The sequence below is a fragment of the Rousettus aegyptiacus genome, unplaced genomic scaffold, assembly GCF_014176215.1.
Source record: "Rousettus aegyptiacus isolate mRouAeg1 unplaced genomic scaffold, mRouAeg1.p scaffold_m13_p_9, whole genome shotgun sequence".
NCBI lineage: Eukaryota > Metazoa > Chordata > Mammalia > Chiroptera > Pteropodidae > Rousettus > Rousettus aegyptiacus.
In genome coordinates, this window is record NW_023416312.1 from 63,241,175 (window position 1) to 63,258,137 (window position 16,963).

At 42.7% G+C, this 16,963-nt stretch overlaps 2 protein-coding genes across 6 annotated transcripts in view; one reads left to right on the forward strand and one right to left on the reverse strand.

The window, feature by feature from the left end:
* The window catches only part of TBC1D8B (TBC1 domain family member 8B), an 82,399-nt gene extending 70,366 nt beyond the window's left edge, over nucleotides 1-12,033 (forward strand). For 2 of the 5 annotated variants that reach the window (XM_016148487.2, XM_016148521.2), the window contains 2 exons: nucleotides 2,977-3,079; nucleotides 4,758-12,033. Coding sequence is in view for 1 of the 5 variants with exons in the window: in XM_016148521.2 (XP_016004007.1) it covers nucleotides 2,977-2,982 (6 nt within the window). In the remaining 4 variants the exon portion in view is untranslated. The remainder of the gene's footprint in view (nucleotides 1-2,976; nucleotides 3,080-4,757) is intronic. The other 3 variants (XM_016148496.2, XM_016148500.2, XM_016148505.2) reach the window with 3 other exon arrangements.
* RIPPLY1 (ripply transcriptional repressor 1) lies at nucleotides 12,029-15,330 on the reverse strand. The gene is made up of 5 exons (XM_016148540.2): nucleotides 15,176-15,330; nucleotides 14,266-14,320; nucleotides 13,559-13,623; nucleotides 12,795-12,987; nucleotides 12,029-12,335 (listed from the first exon to the last, which is right to left on the reverse strand). Exons 1-5 carry the CDS (start codon nucleotides 15,328-15,330, stop codon nucleotides 12,195-12,197), a joined length of 609 nt encoding a protein of 202 aa, XP_016004026.2. The 3' UTR covers nucleotides 12,029-12,194.
* Between the last annotated feature and the right edge of the window lie 1,633 nt (nucleotides 15,331-16,963).

Consider the following 16,963-nt stretch of genomic DNA (forward strand, 5'->3'; position numbering starts at 1 on the left):
CTTTTGTTTTCAGTAGCTCAGTGTTTCTTTGTTGCATTGTTTCTTTGATCCATTGTTTTATTCCCCCATTGTTTCTTTGTCCTTTAATTTCTGTTTTGTCGATTTTCTCTCTGTTCCTTCTTGTTTTATGATATGTGTCTCAGTTCTGGATCTTTGGTGTGTGGTTACCATTAGAGTTATGCAAAGGAAAGTTATATATATATATATATATATATATATATATATATATATATATATATATAACTTTATATATATATAAAGTTATATATATATATACACACATACATACATACACACATACATACATACACACACACACATACACACACACACACATACATACAGTAGTCTGTTTTCTTCTGCAGGCATCTTATCTTCATTTCCCTTTGCGAATTTAGATCTTTACTCCCTCCTCTTTTCTGTTTTTGTTGTCTTAAATTATCACTGTATGTGCTGAGCATTCCTTTCTAAGTTTCAGTAGCTATTATCTTTTTTTGGAGTGGTTTTTTTTTTGGCTCTTAACTATTAAGTAATATTTAAGCTTATAATATCCTGTTCTTAATAAGAGTTGCACTTTCCTGTTTCTGTCTGCCTGTCGGTCATCTTATTCATAATTATATATTTTTTGTCCTTTTGCTGCAGATAGAATTTGCATGGTGGAGAGTTCCCTTGGCTTTTGTGTGTCTGGAAACATCTTTATTTCTCCATCATATCTAAAGGAGAGCTTTGCTAGTTATATTATCCTTGGCTGGTAGTTTCTTTCAATAGTTTGAATATCTGGTTCCACCCCTTCCTTGCTTGTAAGGTTTGTACTGAGAAATCTGATGATAGTCTAACAGGTTTTCCTTTATAAGTAACTGTCTTCTTCACCCTGGCTGACTTGAGAATTCTGTCTTCGTCATTAATTTTTGACAACTTTAATATAATGTGTTTTGGAGAAGGCCTTTTTGGGTTGAGATAACTGGATGTCCTGTTTGCTTCTTGGGTTTGAAGATCGAGTTCTTTCCTTAGGTTTGGGAAATGCTTATCAACTACTTGTTTGAATATACTCTGTTCCCTTTTCCCTCTCTTCTCCTGGTATACATATTATGTTGGTTTTTTTTTTCTGATGGTATCTGATAGTTCTTGTAGAGTTCTTTCATTTTTTTTTCATTTTCAAGTCTCTCTACTTTCTTCTGCATCATTTCCAGATTTCTGTCTTTAACATCCCTAATTCTTTCCTCTATCTGGTCAGCTCTATTTCCTAAGCTTCTATTTCATTCTTCATCTCTTTTAATGTGTCCCTAATCTCCAGAAGCTCTATTGGTTCTTTTTTGTGGTTTCAATCCCCTTGGTAGTGTATTCATTTTGTTCATTTATTTTGTTTCTAATTTCTTGGAATTGTTCAGAATTTTTGTGCATCTTGTTGAGTTTTTTCAGAAGTGCAATCCTGAAATCTCTGTCATTTAAATTTCATATTTCTATGTCTTCAAGCTTATTTTCTGGAGATATTTCACTTACTTTCTGAGCTGCCCTGTCTCCTTGGTTTTTAATGATGTTTGATGGACTGTTGATCTGCCTGGACATTAATGGGAATGTACTCTGCTTTTTATTTATTTATTTATTTATTTATTTATTTATTTATTTGGAAAATGAGAAATTTTATCTCTTTTTAAGACATTGATAAGAGGGGGTTTTCTTTTGATTTAGGTGGTATCCATGTTTCTTGGGTATGTTTTAAGGCTAAAAATGCTCTTTTCTCTCTGGCATGTTGCCACCTCTGAGATCAGGTTCCTGGGTCCCAGGGCTCCACCCTCTTGAAAGGGTGTGATGGGAAATGGAGGTCTGAGTCTCTGAAGCAGTCCTGAGTTCCCGTTACTGCCCCAGTGGACAGATGCAATGTTTTCCTGTTTCCTTCTGACTCAGCCCGATTGGGTGGGGGTGGGGTTGATTGGGAGAGGTCTGATATATATGTGGCTGTTTTCCTTCCCTTAGTACTATCCCCAGGTTTCTGCTGTCTTGCTTTGATATCACCATGCCTGTCTTCGGTACTAGCTGTAGTGTGTTTCAGTACTAGTTGGGCAAATTCCCCTTGGACAAATTTCCCTAAGGCTTGGTTGTGGTAGCTCTGAGAGGATATGGTGGGGGCGGGTGTTCTCTGGGTTGATGGTGGATGGGGACATGGCCAGGCTCCTGACTCAGCCTCCCTCTTGGCAATGGCATTTGCTAAGCCACAGCTGTTGCCCCTCCACATTGTCCTGCTCTCTGCCCTGATCTCTAGGCTCTGCTGTGTGGAATATGCTAATCACTCAAGCAGCACTGTTTGGGGCTTCCCAGGGCCATGAAATGTCCCCTCCCTCTCCTCCTGCTGGAATTCCAGCTGCATATTGCAGCTCCTTTGTTTCACATTCCTAATCTGCCTCCCAGTCTAGCTCAGATCTGCACACCTTTGGATGTTCTGATGTGCAGATCTCTCAGACTTGCTTGTATGCAATTTGGGTGTTATTTGTTGAGTTGTAGATGTTCAGCTTGTTATTTCAAGGGGAGATATCAGGGGAGATCCCTCACATCACCTTGCTTATGACATCTCCACTTTCATTTTTGAAAAGTATTTTTGCTGGATATTAAGTTCTAGATTGTTTGTTTGTTTGTTTGTTTTGGTTTTCTTTTTCTGGTAATTTGACAGTATCATCACATTATCTTTTGACTTCTGTTGCTTCTGTTGTCAGTTTTATTGTTGCTCTTTTGAAGTTAATCTTTCTTTTGTTCTCTGACTACCTTACCCTTAACTTAAAAATATAAAAAACAATGTAAGCCCTTTAAGGTGCAATGGGAAAAAAAGAGACAGAGTAAAATCATGTGTAATGTCACCACCCTAACACAACTAAAGAATTGCACTTTTGGACTCTTGTTTCTACAAGCATTTTTAAGGTGGTTAATCTTTAATCCTCTGCCTATTTCTCTTTTTAATTATACTCTCTTCGATCTTGTTTTCAGTTGTGATGTGTCCAGCTACATGTGATGTTCTTGGAGCCACAAAAACAGATATAAAGAAGCCTTGCAAACATCTACATTTATCATTCTTTACTTCTTTGCAATAGTAAGAGAAACATTTTCCTTATCTACTAATTCCTCGCAGACTTATTTATGGTTTTTTATATGTTTAAGGGGGGAAGAGTACATGAAAAGTATATAATATATTACATAAGGACTAGTATCTTAACCCTTCCCTTTCTTAAAAGTGAAAAGGAACTCTTAATAATTTTATTTTTATTGCCATGACTCTGCCTTCATTTTACTTTTATTATGTTTTGGCAAACATTTTGATCAGTTGGAATTTCTACTACCACTTTTAGTGTTTTTTCTTGTGTCTGTGGTAATGCTTTTATGGATTATTTCAAAAATTTTCCAGGATGTTAGTGAATTTTTTTTCATTTTTAATAGTTTAGAATTTAAGTAGTATGAATTCTTAAAGTAATTTCTAGGGAAAATCGATTTTCTAAGATGCTAAGTAAATTCAGAGTGGCATAATATGTTCATTGTATTCAAATACACAGGCAGCCTAGCTTTGAAGAGATAACATGAACTGAAGATTTTGTAAGCCATTGCCCATGTCAAATACCAAAAGTCAACACTCCCAGCAATTCAAGCAAAGCTACTGCTCCCATATTCACAGATTTGTATATACAGAGCCTCATGGACAGCTTCCCCAGCTTCTCCAAGTTGATTAGACAATGGAATATCCAGGAAAGGCGGGCAGACATAAAAATGGAAATATTTCTGCTACCTCCAGGAGTAAAGCCATAAGTGTTAACTTCTCTAGTAATGTACCTGAATGACTTTTGCCAGATCACCAAGGCTTTCTCCCAGAAATTTTTAGGGCTTGTATCTGCATTTGAAAGGCAGACTGGTATACTGAAGTTCCTTTCACAGTGCTTATTAAAATGCAACTATGAAATAAAATTTTACAATTAGGGAGCGATTTCTCATACAACTATCCATTCGAACTTCATTCCAACAAGACTATGGAGTTGATAGGCTAAAGACAGTCCCCATTTTAGAGGAGAAAACTAAATCAATTGTCCGAGATGCTACAGATAGTAAATGACAGAACCTGAACAAGTACCTAAGTCGAGTCTCCTGATTCTGGTGCTCTTTCCTTCCCACAACATTGCCCCCACCTTAGAAAATATTAATAGCCATTAATAAAGGGTGATAAGTTTGCAAAGAATAGATTTTTCTTTTAAACTTTTCTTACCTATGGAAATCATTATCAGTTTTCCAAAAGTGTTTTGATAATTAAATAATTATCAAAACATGGATCTGTTTGATCAGGGGAAATTTTCACTGTTAGTGCAAGGAAAAGCTCCTACTCCCAGGATAACAATTTTACTATGTAGTCAGTTCACCTATGGGTGTCCATGAAAGAGATACACACAACTAGAAGCTCAATGTGGAATTTGAATTTAAATTGAATTGGCTCCCCAGGTCCTCAGAGATCAGAGGAAATTAAACAAGTGAACCCTCTTCACCCTCTTCCCAATGTAGACATAGGATGGGACAAGTCTCTGACCCTGGGCAAATCTTCCTACATGTTGTAAGTTCAAGGAGGAGTTTTCATGCTTGAATCCTACCACTTCACCTTCTCAAGGCTTTCCACTGAGAAAGCTATATACACAAGGACCAATTATTAGAACAGCAAGTAAAGTGTCATTTAGTAACAAAAGCTTGATTTGAGAATTCAGCATATGGTAACCCCTCCCCTTTTTCTATTGCAGGGTTCTCTGGTTTGAAAAATGGATTGGAAAATGCAGCTAGAGCTACTCCCTCTGTTCTGAATATGAAAAGTTAAGGTCTTCACAAAAAATTTGGTCTGACCTAATCATCCAGAGTAGGTGGAACCAACTACTGTATATAGGCACAGATGTGTATCACTTTTCATTGTGATGAATCTGCTCGCTGGTGAGATGTAGCCTAATGATTGATCTCAAACCAATCAGATTAGTAATGCCTATGCAAGAAGATCTAAGAAATAATGGATATCAAGTGCCTGTAACTTTGGGTGAAAATATTTGCTCTCCATCACAGACCAAGCCTGAAGCATGGAGAGAGGGTTAAAAATATTCCTCTTCCCTCATAGTATACTCGCTATTCCACATGTTTCTATTGGGAGGAGTTGATATTAATGCTGTCTCCTTCCCTTGGGTGGCTTTGGTGATGAGAGTGAAGAGCAACAGAGTGCAGAAAAAGAAATTTAGTGCCACCCAGAGATCCAGTGCTCCAGGAGGAAGTAACAAGACTCCCCTCTCAGAACCAAACTTGCCAGGGCTTCAGCATCACCCAGGGGCTAACGGGTCTTTGGGCTCAAAGATTTCTTATTTCAACAGTTCCTGTGCTGTTGCCAGTGTGTTAGAATGAGAATAGACCACAGCCTCTGGTACTGACAGTCAAGCATGCATTCTCTACCCCCAAACTCATGCAACATTGAGAGCTATTATCAAACTGCTTTCCTCAGTGCCTGTAAACAGGTGCTGCCATCAGGACCCATGCTGATGACACACATCAACCCTTCCCAATCTTTGTACTGACTAAGGACGGATGTGCCCTTTTGGGCTCCTGGTGATTATGTCCAATATAAGATGAGTAGCTAAATCAAACTGGCTGTGAGTACAGGACAGTGGTTATTTTTTTCAGCAGTGCATGTAGCTTGCTGGAGGGATAATGTTCATCTCTCCACAAACCTATCACCTAACATTTAATTATATTCTTAGTATGTGTTGGAGATGTGGCTGTCTTGGGTCTCCAGTCCTGATAATTTGCTATTACTTCTTTTAGGAGGAGAATCACAGTTTGATATTTTACTAGGATTACAACATTGGCCTAACTAGAAGCAGGAAACTTATGGGAGTGCAGTAATGTGGCCTCCAAATAATAAGCTGAATCCTGGGTTATAGATGCTTCACATTTAGCTATAGCTCAGGGCCCTGGTTTGTTGGAAAAGCACTGGACTCAACACAAGATTCTGGGGTCCAATCTTGACTTCTGCACTGACTTGCTGCACAACCGTGAGCAAGTCACTTCCCTTCCCATCATCTTTAATTTCCTCATTGAAAAATGGGAATATATGATGGGGAGTACTAAGAGATTCAAATGAGATCATGGATATAGAGCTTCTCTGACATGCAGAAAATGTCTAAGACCTGTGTAAAGCAAGCTTATTAATATTCACAGGACAATGGAGGACAAAGATGGATAGTCTATGGTTCTTGAAAGTATATATGGAGAAAAGCACATGTGTTAGCCTAGGTATTACCCATAAGCCTTAGGTGAGTGTGTTGGCAGTACCTCCTTTGGGGCAAGATAGTGGGCTTGGGGATGCCAGGAGCCTAATAGAGCTATGTAGGGGGATCAAGGGGAATCAAAGATGTAACTACTAAAATGAGAGCGTGTGTCAAAAAAGAACAAATATATATAAATATATTCATACATACATACATACATACATACATACTATACACACATATACTTCTCACATCTATAATGTGCCAAGTACTCTGCTAAGTCCCTTGCATGCATTATCTCATTTAATCCTTATAATAACCCTCTGATATTAGTATGATTATCATCCCTATCTTATAAATGAAGAAACAGACTTAGAGACTAATTTGCTATTTTTCCCATGGTCACTTAGATAGCAAGAAGGAGAACCAATATTTGAACCCAGGTCTAGTGTGACTCCCAAGCCTATTCCCATAACCATCAGGCACTAAATTGCTAACCACAGAATCCTCTGGTTGGATCCCTTGCCTAGTGCTCTAAGTCCAGGTTCAGTCTAAAGGTCAGCCACTAGGGGGTGCTGCCTCCCCTGTTAATGGACACCAGTTGAATCCCTAAGGACTTGTGGGAGCTGCCTGTTGTCTTCCAGGGGTGGAAGACTTCTCAGAAACCCCAGAGCCTTGTTCCAGTTTGTTCTTGGGACTCTCCCTCAGCCCCTTTTAATTCACACTTGGCTACAGGCCCCAAGTGTGCCCAGTGATGGGGGTAAAAATGCCTTCGTATGACAGTTTGTGTGCTTCTCTTCCATGTAGGCCACAGACCAGGTGAGCTACCTGTCTTTATGAGACTCTCAGGGCTTCCTTGGGAGAATGAGTAAAAGGGTAGGAGGAACCTAGTAGTTAAAATCCAGGACTTTGTAGCTACACTGTCTAGGGTCTCCTGCAGCCTCCCCACTTCCTTGCTGCCACGTCACCTTCATAACCCCCAGTTTACTATCTGTAAACATGAAAATAGCACTGCTCACCCTGCTGGGGGTTGGTGAGTCTTGTTTTGGATAAGATGTGCCAACCTTAATGCCTGGTGTACCACAAGAGATCTGGGAAATTGGTAGTTTCTCACATTGGGCCCCGACTGTTTAACCAGAAGGAATCACTACACAGAGCCAGGGCCCATTCCACTCAGGCCACAGAGCACTGAGCTGTGGGAACAAGTCCCTCATCAGTCCCTTACCTCTGGTAGCCCTGTGCCTGCAGCCTAGATTCTATGAGAGCCTGCCATTGCCCAGCAGGAGGCCCCCAAATATATCTCCCTTGGTGACACCTTTGTTGCCTTCGGTTCTTCCTGGCCTGGAGTTTTTCCTATTCTCTGGCTCACTTCCTTCCAGCCAGAACTGAAACCTTTCCTCTGTTGCCCTCCCAGAGATTTAATTCTTCACTAATCCCTGTAGATCCCACCTCTTGAAAGCATGGAGCTCTGGAATAAATTGAGCCTGAATACTGTCCTGCTTCTTATTGATGTAAACTGGGGCAAGTTCTGTCATCTCTCAAATCTTGGCTCAGCCATTTATATATTGTGTGACCTTGAGCAGATTCCTTAACCTTGCTGATGAACCTCAGTTTTCTCATCTATAAAATGATAATAATAGTACTTGTGTCTCTAGACTGCTATAAGGATTAAATGAGGTTATACACGTAAAGTACCTCACACTTAGAAGGTGTCACAGATTACCAGCTATGTGATTTTGGGCAAGGTTTTTTTTTTTTTTTTGTAAACCATGCAAAACCTCAGTCTCCATAACTGTATCTATCCCTTGGGGTTGTTGTATTAAAGGAGTTAATCCATGTACGTTTCCTAGCTGTACACTAAGTCCATAGTAAGAATTGGATAATCATCAGCTGTTTTAGCTCTTACCGTCCTAGCCACCCTGTTGCCTAGTCTCCTCTGGACAGGGAAAGCCTCCCTTCCATCTCAGTAGGTAGTGCCACCTCCTACCCACCCCCCCACCAACTATGCCTCTGTGGTTATCTAGTGGGCACTTTGTCTTCTGTTCTCCCCAGTCCCGTGTTGTAAAATGGTAGCCCAAGTTCATTGTTCTGTACTGTCAGGAGCCTGGTGTTGGTTAACTGTGTTTGGTTCACACGCAGCGGGCAAGGCTTATAGCAACCTCTATGCAAGTGCACAAACCCATGTACAGAAGCCATGCTAACTCTTATTTTTCTCATTCATAAATGGGCATAATAATTGTACAAATCTTCTAGGATTGTTGTGATTATAGTACCATAGAAGATCATGGCTATAACATGAGTAGCAAGTTCCTGGAAAAAAGTGTTATAGCTACCACTTACTGAGCACTCACTCTATGCTATGTTTTGAGTTTGCATGCTTGCATGGAGGTTGCCACAAGCCTTCCCAACTGGGAGTAAACCAAAAACACAGTAACCAACACCAGGCCCCTGACAGGTCAAAACGGTGAACTCAGGCCACCTAACAACCTTGTTTAGAAAGAAGATTGGCAACCATTTTACAACAGAGACCTGTGGTGGAAGGGAGACAAATGGCCCACTAGATAATCACACAGATACATTTAGGGGCAAGAGTGAGAGGTGGGGAGGTAGGGGAGGGGCCTTTCCTTGCCCAGAGACAAAGAAGAACAGGCAACTTTTAATGAGCATGTGCAGTGTGTATGTGGGCAGGTTGGGGGGAGGCAAGAAGAGGGAGAGAGAGACAAAGAAAGAATAAGTGACTACAGAAAGGGCTGAGAGCAGAGAGCTGACCTTGACACCGGAGGGGTGGGGTGGGCCCATAGATAGAGCCAGCATGTGGCAGATGTGGGATTTGAACTCAAGTAGTACCTCCTCCAAAATCCCATGCTCTTAATCATTATAACATTAATATCTGGTACAGAGTAGATGCTCAATAAATATTTAATGAAAGAATTCATATTGCCGCCTCTTTCTGGAACGTTTTCTCCCTCCATCTCTACCAGGGCCCATTCTTCAAGGCCCAGCTCAAATGCAGCCACATGCTCAACAGATGTGCCCTCTCTCTGTTGCTTTGGGGTGGGGGAAAGAGGAGGCTTTAGTGCTGAAGTGAGGAAGTATGGGGCACTAGGATGGGCCAGCTGGGATGGAGCCAGAAGAAGGACTCTGGATTTTGCATGGAGATTTTTCTTTTGAGTTTGTGTACTGGCTTTGAAGTTGCTACAAGGACTGGATATACCGAATATAAAGTAACTCACACTGGGCTCTGATTAGTAGTATAGTGATTCCAATTTCTTAGCAACCATGTGTGCAGAGGATGAATGGAAGTCATTCCGGGGCAGGAGACTGGAGGAAAGTAAGACAAAATGTCTGCCACTGACCAGCAGCAAGAGTGCAGTAAGGGGGAGGAGGGGAGAGAAAGTGAGGAACTCATTCAGAGATGGGAATTACTGCTCCAAGGGTTTTAGGGTCTTTAAGCCCCTGAGGATTTAGGGATTTGTAATTCTATGCTATATAATACCCTAAAACCAAGGATATTGGGATTCCAAGGATTTAAAACCCCAACAACCTATGGTAAAAAGACTTGAATGATTTTTGAGCTATGAAATGTTGGGAACTTAGGACCCAAAACAAGGATTTTAAACGGAACACTGAACATGATAAAATACTAATCCCCCTTAGACTTCAAACCAATCTTGTTTTAACCCTTGGGACAGTAGTTTCCAATTAGTCTTCCCCACAGTGTAGGGATCCCTACAGGTGCCTCACAGAAGGGGGTGGAAAGAATTAGTTTACAAGAGAGAGGACACAAGGGTGAGAATTTTGTGTCCCTCATTGTGGCTTTCACTAGGACAGCTCCAGCTTTATTTGGTTTGTATCTTGGGCTTCTGCATTCAATTCAAAAGAAGGGTGTTCCTGCTAAAGCACAAAAAATAAGTTTTGAAACCACTGTCCCTGACCCCTGTTTCATGTGTTTTTCTTCTTTTTTTAATAGGGGACAAACACTGCAAAGATGCTTTGACTGGTAAACCATCAGATGATGCCAAGGAGATCAGGGGGGGAGATGGCTGACAAATTAGTCATTGGCAGACTTCAGCCTATAAGCTCATTTCTGTTATAAAATTAATAATAACCACTACTACAACTACAATTTCTCTGACTACTACCACTTATTGAATGCTTTTATTATGCACTAGAGGCTGAATTCTCACACCAACCCTGACAGGAAGTATCATTGTTTTCCCCACTTTACAGATGAGGAGACGGGCTCAGAGTGAATAAGTAACTTGTCCAAGGTCATATAGTTAACATATGGTAGATTCTACTTCACTCACTAGCAGAAACAGAATGGACTAAAGGAATTATAGAGGTCAAAGGTCAACTGCCTGGCAGTATTAATTAAGGAACAAGGTTACACTCTGAGCAGTAGATGGCAGCAGTGTGTGAGTTAGGTGGCTTGCTCAAGGCCGTGTCCAATTCAGGGAAGTTCCAGCTGGGCTCAGAACTGAAAGATCTTGTCTCAAGTTCAGCCAGGAGGGAAAGAAAGATGGCCAGCATTTTGCTCCTGAATCAGATAAAGTTACTCTGTCCTGTTTGTAGCTAAGCAAAGATATGGGAAGCTAGAAAGTTGGGGGATAGAGGTAGTTCTGCCAAGAACTGCTTTACAAAGACCTGAGAGTCTTTCTTCAAGTCTTTCTTGAGTTCCTCCTTCGTGCCAGGCAGTGTGCTGTGTGATGAAGTCACATGGGTATATCAAACACAGCCCCATCCTATTGAATAAGAAGGGGGCAGATGCTAGGGTAGGGGAAGCACTGAATGTAATGGGGGCACCCAACCTAGACTCAGGAATCTGGGAAGGCTTCTCACAGGAGACTTGTCTGGGCCACTCATTGAATGAATAGGAATTTATCAAACATATAAAAGTGGTAAGGCATCCTAGACAGAGATTTAAAGCTGCAGAGGTGTTAAAAAGCATGGCACATTTAAGGACAGTGTAGGCTTCAAGTATTGAAGGATGAGTCTGAAGAGATAGACAAATGAAAGAGAATAAGAGGTACAAACTTCCAGTTATGAAAAAAGTCACAGGATATAATGTACAGCATAGGGGAAATAGTCAACATTGCAATAACTTCGTATGGTGAGTGATGGTTACCAGATCACAGCATAAGGTAGATAAATGTCAAGTTGTCATATTGTACACCTGAAATATAATATTGTATGTCAAATATACTTTAATAAAAAATTAATTAAAAAAACAGTCAAGAACCAGACAATTGGACAGCTTAGAATTTCAAGTTAAGGGCTTGATTTGTGAATATATTAGCAGAGAAGCCATCTATTCTTAAGAGGATCTGTGACTTAAAAGCAAAAGGTAAGTTCAACTGTTGGCGATTCAATGAAGAACCATAGTAAGGCTTTATGCAGAGGCACAACATGATCTGATCTGGTGGCCAGTGTGGAGGATGAATTGCAGAGGGATATGCTGGAGGCACAAAAATTAGTTCATTATTAATTGGCACAGGGGTTAGACATGAGGGCCTGAACTGTGCTAGATACAAAGGGAATTGAGGAAGTAAAATTGATGATGTAGTAGCCCCTCAAGCTTCCCTCCCCACATGCGCACACTCATCTCCAAGGCTCAACTGAGGCTGCACCTCTCACTTTACACCTCAAACCACAGCCCTACTACCAACTTTCGAGCTATACTTTGGGGGCCTTTTTGCTCCCTTTCCAAGCAGTCTTTGAAGTTTAATCTAGCAATTTCATAAGTTCACAAAGAAGGCCTGGCCCTAATTCCCCATCTGTAAAGTGACCTCCAGGAGAGCAATGACTTGGTCTTGAGCTGGTCTCTGACCCTGTGCCCATGGTGTCACAACACGGACAGAGTTCAGTTAAGAAATCAGCACAGTTCCAGGAAATGGCCAAACATCATCTAGTTTATTTTTCTCCTGTTTCATCTCATGCCAACACAGACCTCAGTGGATAGCAGGAAAAATGGGGGGAGGTCCCCAAAGCAAGCTGATTCTCTAGATGCCTCCTCTTCCTGCAAGGCCCATCAGACAGGAATCCAAACTTTGCTTGGATCTGGTCTTGGTATCCCTGGAGGTGAAGCCAGAAGTCAGGCTTTCTATGGGGAGCCAGGACTATGTGGCTACATGGAAGGCTAGAGAGTCAAACAGTCCTAAAGAGTGACTGTTCCTCTCTATATTGATGTGCTTTGTCCAGATCTGCTTCTTGGTAGCTTTAGAAAGCATGTCTTACTTCCCCTGGAGCTCCTAGGACCCTCCCATTGTGAATGCAATAGCAACCTAGACAATGAGATGCCAGAGGCCTGGGCTCACAGGCCTGTTCAGTATACCCAGGGGTGAGCTGGTGACTTGAGGATCCAACTTTCATTCTAGAGAACTGTGCCTAGAGATTCCTGGCTAATAATGCCCTGGAGCCTCGCCAGGAATACGGAACCCTAATCAGACTCTGACCGGCTCAGTTCGGACAGGTCAGGGGCGGGGAAGGAGGATGAGTTATGGCCCCGTGTGGTGCTGTCCCTGGTACACTCACACAACCTTCTGGCCCTTTTTCATCTGTCTTCTTTTTCTTCTCCCCTTCTCTGTCTTTCTTCTCTTCCTCCTCCTCCTCTTCACTGTCTGAGTCCTCATACAGATTGATGGTAGCCTGGACAGGGAAATTCTGCAGTAAAATCTCTCCATCACTGTACAGGTAGTCAAAGGAACGAGACTTGGGCCAGAAGAGCCTGTGGACCGAGAAGAAACTTAGACAGATCTCATATGTGCAGAGGGGTCAGTAGGGCCAAGAAGGAAACCAGCCTCTAAACTGCTTCTCCTACCCGCAGTAATGGGGCAAGAGGAAAAGGAAGGAAGAGAGCTTTATAACAGAATTTTCTGAATTGTAACAAAATGACACCAGGCAGGAAGGTAATATATAGTGGACCTCTAACTGTGGAGAGCCCTAGCCCCAGCATCTATCAATTCTGACAATGCTCCCACCCCCACCTCAGAAGGCCACTAGCCAAAATTTCTTTAGAATTCTCCTGTGTCCTCCATCTCTGACTAAGGTTTCTATAACTGATCTGTCCATAGGGGCTCATTCTTAGGGGTCATCGACAATGCCCTCAGGGAAGGCAACATGGGTTAAGCCCCTTATCCTCTCTAAGCTTCAGTTTCCTGGTCTATGAAATAGTGATCGTAGCAGTGCTCCACCCCCACCTCAGTGCTCCACCCCCACCTCGCTTCACAGGGCTGTTGTGAGGATTTAAAGAGCTGATGCATCAATATCAAGTTCTGAGCTTGGTGCCAGAACCTTACCTGATGGGGTGATGGAACTCAGAGTCAGCTTTGGCGACCTCAGCACTTGTTGCCCCACCAGTGGCCTGTTCAAAGCAAAAGCTAGAATGTGGCTCAAAGTACATGGCCAGATAATTGCCTCCACCATATCAGGTTGGAAACCTGCACGTAAGATGATCTAGAAGAGACTTTAGACATCTCTGGGGTCCAGCTCCTGCTCCCACTTCCCTATCAAGGGAGTCTGTCCTGATTCTGGTTGAGAAACAAGTGGACAGAGTCCTGGGGGTTGTTGGCTTGCCTACCCCTATTCTAACACCAGTTTGGAGACAGTCCAAGGGACAGAGCTCTATTGGAGCAGCAAAGACTCAGGGGTGAGGCGGAGGTGGGGGAGTGGGGGAAAAACACTGAGGCTAGGTGCCAGGAGACCAGGATTCTAGTACCAGCTGTACCACAGACTAGCTGTGGGGCCTGCTCAAATTCTTTCCTACACTGGGCCTCAGTCTCTCCATCTATAATTCCACAGAAACCTTGGGTCTGCCCTCCTCCTAGAGCTGTTGTGAGAATCAAATGTGAGCAAGGCTGTGAAGATGGTTTCTCAGATCTGCAGTCCTGGACTGGGGTCAAGGGCTCTCTGGGTAGGGACCTAGTCAGTGTGAACATACGTGGCTACATGTGAACATATGTAAGTAACAGGGGCTTCAACTCACCAAATACACAAGTTTCCTCACCTGCCTTGGAGGGTCATTTGTAGAGCACAGCCAGGGCCTCCAAAGACAAGCCCTTCTAGGACATAGAGGAGAGATCTATCAGTGGAGGAAGAAAAGACTAAAAGGTGGACTCCCTTAGATAACAAAAGGCACTTCCAAAACACTTGGCTTTGATGCCATCCACTACAGGATGCCTTTCCTAAGGACCCTGAGCCCAAGTCAGGGCAGAGGCCCTTCCCCTCTGGTTCAACATTGTTATCGTTGCTCTTATAGAAAGTTCTGTAATTGTTTATTTACTTACTTTTGAACTTCTTAAGGGCAAATTTATCTTAGATCATATCTGAACCCCCAACACCTAGCACAATGCCTAGTACATGGTAGACATTTCAGTAAATATTTGTTGAACATGTTAAATGTCTGGAGGAATGAATGAGGGTTAGGTGAAGAATATCTTGCTCCCTACCTCTTGCTCCAAGAAGCAGAGCTGAGGATCCTACCATCTTCCTGGGTTGGAGAAAGGGGCCAGAAATATTCCTGGGCCCACTGCTCCCCCACTAGACTTCCAGAGGTAGAGAAAAGGTGAATGGAAAATTTATGGTGTGGTCAGAAGACAGTCCCCCAGCCTAGATCACATGTAACCCAGGTTTCATGGCATTCTCCCCTGTGCCTCTCAGTGGACTGAGCAACTTAACCATGAGGGCCTGGCTGCTCGGCTTTCAGCTTTGGCAATGCCTACTGTCCCCAAGTCCCCTCCTGTCACTCAGAGAGATTAGTAAAGTGAAAAACCAATTGAGATATTCCAGCCCAAGATGTGGAGGGACACTCTAAGGGCTGTGAGGCCTTTATTCCCTTCTTAGAGAGCAGGTGCACCCTGGACATCTCATTTTCCTTCCTTTGCCAGGAACCTCGCTAAAGCTGGAGTTCCACTTACCTTTCACTCCCATTTACTTCTTGTCCAGAAGAGACAGGGGGTGATGGGCTTAACAAGCCAGGAAGTGCCAGGGGACCCTGTGCTAGGCTTGGAACTACGCTTAGGGCCAAGGCTGGGACAGGGTCCACAGCAGCAGCGGGAGTAACAGGATCCATCCTTAGGATGTCAAGACCAGGCAGACTGTGAGGGCTCCTAGTTCTCAGAACCTGCTGCAGTCTTGTCCTTTCCTGGGAGACCCTTTATAAGACCTGCTTGGACTCATAAATTATTCAGAGAAGTGCAGGGGTTGGGGACCAGAAGGGGGGGGTGAAGATTTTGAGAGGGGCTCAAGAAGGGAGATCTGGGTTCCTGGGTGGGAAATCTCTCCCAGTTGAATAAACAGAGAGTCAGTGAGGGGTGAGAGGTTATCGTTACCTCCAAGTCAGAAAGGAAAACAGCAGGGGCAAATCGTACACCATTTGTGCAAATTCCCCAGGCATGAGCAAGATGGGAGGCGGGAAAGGTGGGAAGCTCATTAGTACCAAACACCACAGAAGATTGTTAGTTTAGGCACAGAGGGCTGGACAGGCCTTTAGCAAAGCCAGTTCCCAGTAATAAGGAGCAGGTTACCTAGCTAAGGAGTGTGCAGGACTCACACAGGTAGACCTGTTACAGGGTGATGGTCATTAAGCATACCACCTGCATGAGGAAAACAGGAGGTTCTGGATGGAACAGGTGTAGTTCAAGTCTTCCTTTCACTCCTTCCCCTGTTGTATGAAGGTGCCCGAATCCCCTCTCCTGCCTCAGCAATTAGTGGTCCAGTCGGGGTCAAGGAATGCAGACAACATTTTCAGGGCTTCCAGGTCAGATTCCAAATCTCAGAGCTTAGCTTCCAGCCCAGGAGCCAGAGTGCTAGAAGGAGGCAGAGTTGCACCCAGCTGCTCAGCTTCTGAAAGACCATCCCTTGCCCTGAGGCCTCAGTTCCCTCACATGTGAGAGGAGGATATGAGCCCAGTGGTCCCAAATAGCCTTGCAGCCTGAGCACTCTGTGATGGGGGCTTGGTAAATGGGTACTGACCCCAGGCAAGCTCAGTGGCTAGAGCACTATCCTTGGTGATAGCCAGTCTTCTGGGCTTTTGCCAAAAAGCTTCCAGTTACAACTACTGGCATGTTCCTTATGCTTTAGAAGTCCTGAAAATATTCTTCCTGATCTAAGTGTCCAGCACCAGCATGGATTTAGCTTTTTGGATATTCATCACAGTTGGGTTTATGATGGTCAAAAATTCGAAGCAACCTCAAATGTCCAGTAATAGGAAACCAGTTACATTAAATAGGATAAGTCCTTGCAAACAAATATTAAGCAGGTACTCACAATCATGTTCTAAGAAGTATAATTATCAACACAGAGTGAAACAAAAATCAGATGATAAAAGGGTTTAAATAAATTGGTTTGAATGCTCCCTTTTCTCTGTTCGCCTACCCCTACCTCCACCCCACTTCTAATCCCAGCCCCACTGTGTTCTGTGCAGCAAAGGAAAATTGGAAATAATCTAAATGTCTCACTTTAGAAAACTGGTTAAATAAGTAAATCATTAAACAGTTGTACAATTTCATGTTAAAATTGGCTTGCTAGAAGATTAGGGAAAAGTTAATATATTGAAGAGTGAAAAAAAGAAGTCTCTACATTAAAACTTAGATGAGGATCCCATTTTGGTAAGAAAAAAAGACTGGTTAGAAGAAAGGAGAATATTAAAGTGGTTGGTTCTGAGAGTAAGATTATGGTAGATTTTTACTTCCTTTTTTATGCTT